Genomic DNA, 9,626 nt, shown 5'->3' with positions numbered 1-9,626 from the left:
AAGAGCGTGGTGCGGCTGCTGCCGGTGTGGGCGAGCGGCATCGTCATGTCGGCGGTGTACAGCCAGATGAGCACCATGTTCGTGCTCCAGGGCAACACCCTGGACCCGCGCATGGGCGCCTCCTTCAAGATCCCCGCCGCCTCGCTCTCCATCTTCGACACCATCGCCGTCATCGTGTGGGCGCTCGCCTACGACCGGCTCATCGTCCCCGCCGCACGCCGGATCACGGGCCACCCGCGCGGGTTCACGCAGCTGCAGCGCATGGGCATCGGCCTGGTGATATCCATCTTCTCCATGGTGGCCGCCGGGGTGCTGGAGGTTGTCAGGCTCCACGTCGCCGCCACACACGGCATGCTGGACTCCAAGGAGTACCTGCCCATGTCCATCTTCTGGCAGGTGCCGCAGTACTTCATCGTGGGCGCGGCGGAGGTGTTCACGTTCGTGGGGCAGATCGAGTTCTTCTACGACCAGTCGCCGGACGCCATGAGGAGCATGGGGTCGGCGCTGTCGCTCACGTCCAACGCGCTGGGCAACTACCTGAGCACGCTGCTGGTGGTGATCGTGACGGCCATCTCCACCAGGAACGGCGGCCTCGGGTGGATCCCGGATGACAACCTCAACCGGGGGCACCTCGACTACTTCTACTGGGTGCTGGCCGTGCTCAGCGCCCTCAACTTCCTCGTCTACCTCTGGATTGCAAAGTGGTACAAGTACAAGGCCACAGCACCTCCTGCAGCAGCTTCAGTCGTTGCCATCGGCGACGACACCAATTAGAATTTGTACACACTTGTTAATTCCTTCCCCGTATACTTCCTCCGTTCCTAAATATAAGTCTCTGAAGAGATTCTACTATGAACCACATACAAAGCAAAATGAGTGAATCTACACTCTAAATGCATCTATATATACCCGTATGTGCTTCATAGTGAAATCACTACAAATACTTATATTTTGGAACAGAGGGAGTATATTATATGCATGTTTTAGGGGTGAAACAAGTTAAGTTTGAGATGATTTTATCTTGAAATTGTAGCTTTTGCTTTTGAGTGCAAAATTCTAGCTAGTACCAGCAGTTAATTAGTGGGGAATCTGATCTCATCTTCTTGATATATCAACTAGTGTTATCTAGGAGGTATCACACCTGGTGTTCTGTTTTTTCACATGACTCGTTTTTTCAGACTGTTTCTAATTGGAAGGGGTGTGTGCATTACTTTACTATAATTAGATTCATCACTAAACCATTGTAAACAGCTAAACATCCTGACATATATAGGATGCATGCATATCTTGCTTAATTATACTAGTCGTGATCAGCATGTTTTCTGAATCTGGGGCATTATTAACAGTAGCTTCTCTGTTTAGGTAAAATTAACAGCTAGCAGCAATCATTTTCAAACATATATACAAGACAGTAGGTAAAAAAGCATTTATATGTGCCCACTGGACATTTTATTAACCTATAAATTAAGTAACAAACACATTAGCAATGCACCAAGGATGAACTCTAAAAAAGTTCATGTTGGGTATGACTATGATTGGATCTCTTTTATCATGAATTACAATGTCTAGTCAGTCCTTAATCTTTAAAGGTGCTCTGCATTTATGTTTTGCGGTCTCAGAAAGGGCTAGCGAGATACCATCTTGCTATATCATATTATAATTGTTTTGAGAAAGTCTTGTCATCCGAGATTTATTATTACTAGATGACCCGTTGCGCCAATGGCGCAAAGGGCGACAACAAGCCAAGTATTGTAAGAGTGGTGATAGGAAAATTCACACAGATCGAAATAATAAATACTTACTACTGGTAGATAGATACTTAGTGATAACACATAATGTTTTAAGAAGCTTACGATGGCACAAAGGTTGAGGGAAATTCAAGTTTTCAAACCATGCACGTTAGAATATTTAGGCACAAAAGATATGAAATTGTTACATTACGGTTCTAAGAAAAGCATGAAATGAGTAGCAAACTACATACATAGACCCATTGTGATGATGGCTCAAAAGGCGAATGAGTTTACGACAGCTCATTTACAGTACTGATGAACATTAGGTAGAATCATTGTTGCATGTGTCATTGGTATTGAAAATTACTTCATTGTCTAAGCAACTCTTCATGGTTGGCAAAAGTTATATCCATGGACAGCAGTAAAAACCACCAGGCAATAGAGGAGCATAATTTTGAAAAACATGGCACATGCCAGAGGCAATGGATGGTGCAATCCAGCTTGGAAAAGGGCCAAAATAATAAACATAGACCCAATAAAATATTTCAAAATTGTCTTAGCAAATGCAATCATCGATTCACAGCTTTTGAGTTGGTTTACAAAGAATAATTTGGATAGTAATAAACTGTACAATAAGACAGCAAATACACTTGTCAAAGCTTTATTGCCAAGTCTAATTTACATAATGCTCAACTAATAGATCACTTGTTCTGACACACACGCACATAAGACAAATACATTATCATCTAATCTACCATGACCTTGCTCAGGTTGGGGTTTCATTTGAAGAAGTGATGCATGCAGAACATAAACTGGATCGCCGACATCGACGCCTTTCGAGGTGGGAAGTGGCATCGTGAAGAAACTCCTAATTCCTAAAGAGAAACAACATAGAGCAAATGGCCCGCTGAAGAGTTCAAATAGTTTCCTAAAATATAATTTAGACAACAAAGTAGCAAGAGAAATGTACAATAGTGGAAACCTGATGATGGGCTGAAATACATGCACTTTAACAACTAACCGGTGCAACAAAAACATGCTCAACAGAGTGAGGGGCACAGCTGGAAAAAATAATTATGTGTAACATTACTAACTGATCTCACTACCATAGAAGCATAAATAATAAACGACCATATGTTTCAGGATGATTTCGCTCATAGAAATTGCATTTCTTATCCCTTTTCCATTTTACCTTAACTCGATTTCCATCCACAGTTACACGACCATGTATCATAAAAATAGATAGTTTCGAGTGTAATTTTCAGCTCTATAGAGAATCCAACTACAAATGCATAGCTTATATAGAGAGCATCACATGTGCAAACTTCAAATCAGCCATAAATGTATTAGAAACTATGCAAAGCAAACGGAAAAAGGTAGTAGAACTTGCTGACATTTAAACTCTAAATGGGTTCTTATAGTATGTATTTATACCATGCAAGCCATGCCAAATAAAATTAATTATGACACTTCAAATATTAAATCTATTAAAACAAATAGTGTTTGACATAAAGACAACTCAAATCAAAAGAAAGCAAGGTAAAACCTTTCAAAGCATCCAGATGGTGTGCACAAGTACATCAATACAAAATGTGATATAACATATTAAGCAATATTAGGTTCATTTATGTTATTCAAAGAAAAATGTCCTAGCCAGAGAGCAGTACCAGCAGAACAAACATTCCAGGTTTTTTTGGAACAAAGCGGTAAAGCGCACATGGCCAGAAGACACAAGAACAACCGGCCAAAACACAGTACTGCTGTTCATACAGTCGCTATTGCTACAACAAAATGAACAAAATTTCTTACTCTCTCCGTTCACTTTTATAAGTCATTTCAGACAGCTGAAAATGAGCTACTTTGCACCCTGTCTGAAATGTCTTCAAGGCCTTATAAAAGTGAACAGAGGGAGTAATATTCTTTCTCTTGTTGAAAAACAGGATGTTTGCATAATAGAATAAGATGAAACGATGATAAATTAGCTGTAGCCCAACTGAGCATGGAGATTCATCAATTAGGGGATAGTGGGTTTGAGAGATATTGTGTGGTTTCCAGACCTGCAGGCAGCCGACAGCGTCTCCTGTTGTACTCCTCGATGAATCCGGACCTTGGGTAGGTTGTCGATGGACGGCCTCGGCATATGTCTTTGGTGCCCTCGATCTTCAAGAGTCAACTGCATTCACCTGTGTCCACAGAGACATGACACTATCAGAAAAATGCAACAACATGTAGGAACCAAAGGCATGTCAAGGAAAGTTCAGCATGACTTATGATGTATTGTCAGCTAGAATGCTAGTCATACTGTAGTTCCTATTTCTAGTATTATCTAGCAACAAGTATTTTCCTATCATAAGTTAACATCTGCAACGACTAAGTGATTGACTTCTCATCATCTAAACAAGTAAGTGACTTTCTACTAAGCAACAAAACTACAGCGTGGTGTTGTACAACCTGGGTTCTGGTACTGTGGTCGAAATGAATCAGCAAGGCTCTCCCAATCATGAGAAATCGCCCTTTGTCCAACATCATTACATTCATCAGGATCCTGTTTTCTTGAACAAGAAGGGCAAAAAGGCCCAAATGCACATACCAAAATCTGAGGAACTTTACCAAGTTAGGAAAGCAATAGGCATACATGGCAGATAATCTATGGAATACTGAGGCAAGCAATAGGATGAACCTGTCTTTGGTGAAGATAACTTAGCTATATCATTTATGCTGCCAACCTAAACAACATGCTCTGCTCAGTGAGAGATCCATTAATTAAAAAAAGGGAGGAGGAAGCAGAGCACATCACACAAGCTTGCATATATACAGAGAGAGGGATTGGGTGAAGCTCATCTTGGCGTGTTGGCATGAGACGTGTTTATTGTTGCTTCACAAGTGCACCGTCGGCCGCCTCTCCAGGCTGCTACTCCGTGCAAGCTCACCAGTGCCACAACAATAGAAGAGGGCTTTGACCACCTACCCTGAGTGTGCAAGCCTCCATCTTAAGCCATGTATATCTGGTTTCTTTTCACACACATACAGGTAATAGTTTTGAAATGACAGAAATACAGTGAATTGATCGAAACAAACATTAATATGGCTATTGCCTAAATAGCTCGGTGGCAGCATTTGACCAAAGATGAATAGGTGTTAGGAAAAAATTACCTCGCCGTCCATGAGATTGAAGCCGATGGTGTCTACGGCAACCTGGTTTGGTGAGAAGCCACCTGTGGAATCGAACTGTCCAATCCCTTGATTGCCATGACATTAGCACAAAGTATAATAAACTCGAATTAATAACAAGCACACAGACACATACTGATTTAGAAAAACTGTTGATGGAAGTTTAAGTGGTTATTACTCCCTCCGTAAACTAATATGAGAGCATTTAGATCACTAAAATAGTGATCTAAACACTCTTATATTAGTTTACAGAGGGAGTACATAGCATATTCAAATAGAATACGCAACATAAAAAGTGGCTTAAGCAAGTACAACATATATTATTCATCATTGATTGCAATTTATTGTTGATAGCTTACCAAGATGGCTACTTGGTAACATATATTATGCATAGCAACATTGATCATGATAGAGGAAGGCAAGGTACGCCACAACGTCTAAGCACTATTAGCCCCTATGGCGGGTGCATGTCGACAGAGCTCGTCTAATAGTAGTTGTTATACTCACCATCCATATCATCAGCAGAATATCCATTTTGTGTTGAACTGGACTCAACATAATATGGATACGTGCCTTACTTTTGTAAGGAGAGACTGACTGCATCAGTAAGTTGCTGCAGTTTTGCTATAGCATCATAAACCTCTGTAAGAGTCTTTTTAAGGTTATAGGTGTTCATTGAAACAGCAGGCTCTAGCGCAGCTCCAGCAACTTGCTGAACTTGGTTAGACATCACACGAACTCCTTCCAAGTAGCCTGACAATTCCTTACTTAATTAAATATCAAACGACTGGCATATAGAAGCGTGCTATATTAAGGGACAACCAATATCGGAAGAATTCACAGAATTATCAAAAGAAACAACCAGGAATATGAAACAACTGGTAGACAGACGCTATATTCAAAAAACTAAGAGCTGTGACATGACCAAGTACATCACGCGTAAGACAACAAAAGAGGTGCAGCCTCACCATAGAACAATCACACAAAGGGCCGGAAGTACACATCTAGAATTTCTCTTTCAGTTAACACGTACAATGTATCAAAGATTTAACTTGACATGCCTTATTTTGCTCTCATGTAAATGGAAGGAAGAAACACTCATGTATGTACGGAGATACAACTGAAGTGAAGCTACCAAGGGAATCTTACTTTTAAAGCGAATAGCCCATTTATCAGAATAGAAGTGCATCTATGCAGGATTGACAGGAATATATAACCATTTTTATGTAAAATATGAGCTTTGATTGTCAGAAAAACAGTGTAATTGGTAATGAACAGTAGGACTGGGACACGACACGATGTATCGCTTGTTAGTTTGCCATGTATGATTTCACGTTATTTGTCACTGACTGAAACTGATCTTCACTCTTTTACTTTTTTAGACCGATCCTCAGTGACAAAGATATGCATATCACTAAGCAAACTTGACTTCACTCAAGAAACTTACATTTGCATCGACTGAGAAAGTTAGAGAACAGAGAGTACTTCCATGACAAACCTAAGCAAAACACATAGTAGACATCATATAACTATTATCAAGGTGAGAGCTTCAACGAAATGCCTTGCCATCCTAGCTGCTTCAGTATAGAGAACTTAAGAAAGAATTGAAGAACCTGGTAGACTACCAATGAAGATATCAACCTGCAGCCTAGCATTACGACCAAAGAGAATGGAGCTGATGATCCTATGAATGGAAACTTACCTGGAATATTTTATTTATCTATGATATTGATTTTGTGTGTTTCAAATAAGGCAAATTTAGAGGAATCAAGAATCTGACTTGTAGAGAATAGACTTGGATACATTCAGAATCATTCAGATGTGAAAAAAAAAATGACATTAAAAGCTTCATTTCAAATGTAATACCTGTATACCTGGAGCTACCAAAAAAAGCCTATTTTTCAGCAAGCCACACCCCTCGCAGGCCACAGCCAAGGTAACCACTGGTTCTGCAAGCCTCCATGGCAATCATCTAATTGTCCGCAGCTGCAATTCCTCCCGGAGCACAAACTAATAAAATTTCTACTCCTGATCTCCATAACTCTAGCAAAAGGTACACTAACCATTGTTCAGGAAAATGAAGAGGGGAGGGATTCATGCTTCTGTGATGTGAATATGAAATGGAACAAATAAAACAGTGAATCACCTCTTTGTGAGCATGAAGTTTCTTGTTGAAAACCATTCACGGCTGATTTTTAAGATTGGAAGCCATGGCACTCCAAATCCTAGCATGTTTCCCCAAAGTAGTTACGCACTTAGTATACATGATAGCAAACGATTCTGAACAATTCCAAAGCAACTGATGCCCGCAGAAGAGCCTGGAATAAGGGTCAGACAAGAAAAATCAGTCAACCGTACAGTTGCATGATAGCAGCATAATTGAAGGCACCTATTTGTATTTATTAATATTAAAAGAAGCAAAAATTTCTCAATTGACTCAATAAAGAACAAGACACCTGAAACACAGGACGCATACCAATAAAATCCAGCCACATATATTTGCGCACACTTAGACATTCTCACATGTAAAAAAAATTAGGCAAATTCTACAGCCTATATATCCCAAACATAAATACTTATATAGGATGAAACTGAAACTATTCATGTTTTCTTTGGGCTGAATCAAGCCTATTCATGGGCAAATTACATTATCTTTTCACCAAATATCACAATTTAAATGTCCCTTACATCCTAAAATGAAGCCAAACGATGGGAACTCAACACTATTGAAAATGATGGTAAGATAAAAAAAACATGAGTAGCACAACAGGCACCTGTTCCATAAGGCGAGCAAAGCAAACCCCCAAGAATCTCTCTTCCTCCTGCTTGTCTCCTTTCTCATCCTGCCTGTCTCCTCTCCTCCTACTCCAGCTAGCTGGCCAAGACAACAAATCCAAGCATCAAAGTTGGAAACTAAAAAGAAAGGAGACAGTAGGGAAGATGCCACCATGAGAACCAAATCGAACAAGAATATCTCCTGCTGCTGCTGATCTCCTTCCTCCTCATCCGTGACTCCTCCTACTTATCCTGCTGGCCAAAACAACAAATCCAAGCATTGAAATTAGAAACTAAAAAAAGAGAACCAAAATCAAACAGCCATACACTTTTTTAGCAGGCACCATGCATACTAAACCATGGTGGGAGAGATTGTAGGAGGAGGAGCAGCGAGGGACATCCGAGGGCTGGGGGAGGAGAAAAGGGAGAGGAGGAGGGCTCACCCCAAGGACTTGCAGGCGGCGCCAGAAGCCTGGAGTTCGTGGGGCCTGGGATGACTTCACAAGGCGGCGGATCCGATGGAGCTCAGGGCGGAGGCTGCCATCTACGTATACGCCTCCCTGGACCACCAAGGCCTCTCCTCTTTCCTCTCTCTTTCTCCCTCCTCTCCTTCCTTTTCTCTCTCCCTCTCATCTTCTCTCTCCCGCCGTCACCGCCTTCTCCTTTTGTCTGCAGGTCGTCGCCGTCGCCGTCGCCGGAGAGAAAAGTGAAGGGTAGGAGGCGGCCTAGTGGAGAGCAGGGAGGAGAAAGCGCAGGCGGCGCCACCACGATCCACCCCACGTCTCCCTCTTCTCTCACCCAAGAGGCACACACAAACAGACACAGCAGAGATGGGCCTGCTAGGAAAGGAGGATCCCCACATGTCATCAGCTATAGCACGAAATAGCAATGTCTATAGAAACGGCCGGCTGGATGTTTGACAATGCGCCAGCGAGGTAGATCGTGCGATGCCCCAGATGAGCGGGTAGTCTAGCAGGATTTATATATTCAATTGCTCGCTAGTTGATTATGCCATTGATATGAGTAAACATGAGATCTAAGTGTTATTATGAATATGATTAGTTATAATCTTTGCTAAAAACTTGAATGTTGGCTTTACATATTTACACAATAAGAGCAAACAGAGTTTGTAAAAGTTTTTCTTTATCACTTTCAGTTTATCAACTGAATTGCTTGAGGACAAACAAAAGTTTAAGCTTGGGGGAGTTGATACGTCTCTGTCGTATCTACTTTTTCAAACACTTTTGCCCTTGTTTTGGACTCTAACTTGCATGATTTTAATGGAACTAACTCGGACTGACGCTGTTTTCAGCAGAATTGCCATGGTGTTATTTATGTGCAGATACAAACGTTCTCGGAATGACCTGAAACTCCATGGAACTTATTTTTGGAAAATAAGAAAAATGCTGGCGAAAGAATCAAGGCCAGGGGGCCCACACCTTGTCCACGAGGGTAGGGGCGCGCCCCCCCCCCCCCCCGGGCGCCCCCCCTGCCTCGTGGGCCCCCTGGTGCTCCACCGACCTCAACTCCAACTCCATATATTTGTGTTCGGTGAGAAAAAATTTAGAGAGAAGGATTCATCGCGTTTTACATACGGAGCCGCCGCCAAGCCCTAAACTCTCTCGGGAGGGCTGATCTGGAGTCCGTTCGGGGCTCCGGAGAGGGAAATCCGTTGCCGACGTCATCATCAACCATTCTCCATCACCAATTTCATGATGCTCACCGCCGTGCGTGAGTAATTCCATCATAGGCTTGCTGGGCGGTGATGGGTTGGACGAGATCTATCATTTAATCGAGTTAGTTTTGTTAGGGTTTAATCCCTAGTATCCATTATGTTCTGAGATTGATGTTGCTATGACTTTGCTATGCTTAATGCTTGTCACTAGGCCCCGAGTGTCATGATTTCAAATCTGAACCTATTATGTTTTCATGAATATATGTGAGTTCTTG

The 9,626-nt window shown here is 41.9% G+C and overlaps 1 protein-coding gene and 1 long non-coding RNA gene across 4 annotated transcripts; one reads left to right on the top strand and one right to left on the bottom strand.

Moving 5' to 3' along the window:
* Positions 1-3: 3 nt before the first annotated feature.
* On the top strand, positions 4-774 carry LOC125526504 (protein NRT1/ PTR FAMILY 8.2-like; the record flags this gene model as incomplete). Its single annotated transcript, XM_048691184.1, has 1 exon — positions 4-774. A coding segment is annotated over one exon (771 nt), but the record flags the coding sequence as incomplete, so codon positions are not given.
* Positions 775-1,966: 1,192 nt separating this feature from the next.
* On the bottom strand, positions 1,967-8,505 carry LOC125526505. Of its 3 annotated transcripts, XR_007291730.1 has the most exons (9): positions 8,120-8,505; positions 7,676-7,928; positions 7,048-7,219; positions 4,884-6,944; positions 4,411-4,742; positions 4,182-4,326; positions 3,788-3,913; positions 2,713-2,791; positions 1,967-2,605 (listed from the first exon to the last, which is right to left on the bottom strand). It is a non-coding gene; the product is annotated as an uncharacterized LOC125526505 (long non-coding RNA). The 3 variants fall into 3 exon arrangements; XR_007291728.1 differs by lacking the exon at positions 2,713-2,791 and having other exon boundaries at positions 1,968-2,605; XR_007291729.1 differs by lacking the exon at positions 2,713-2,791 and having other exon boundaries at positions 1,968-2,605; positions 4,411-4,699.
* Between the last annotated feature and the right edge of the window lie 1,121 nt (positions 8,506-9,626).

Source organism: Triticum urartu, unplaced genomic scaffold (assembly GCF_003073215.2).
Source record: "Triticum urartu cultivar G1812 unplaced genomic scaffold, Tu2.1 TuUngrouped_contig_10331, whole genome shotgun sequence".
NCBI classification, from domain to species: domain Eukaryota; kingdom Viridiplantae; phylum Streptophyta; class Magnoliopsida; order Poales; family Poaceae; genus Triticum; species Triticum urartu.
Note: the sequence above shows the minus strand (reverse complement) of the source record. Positions and strands in the feature narration are given on the sequence as shown.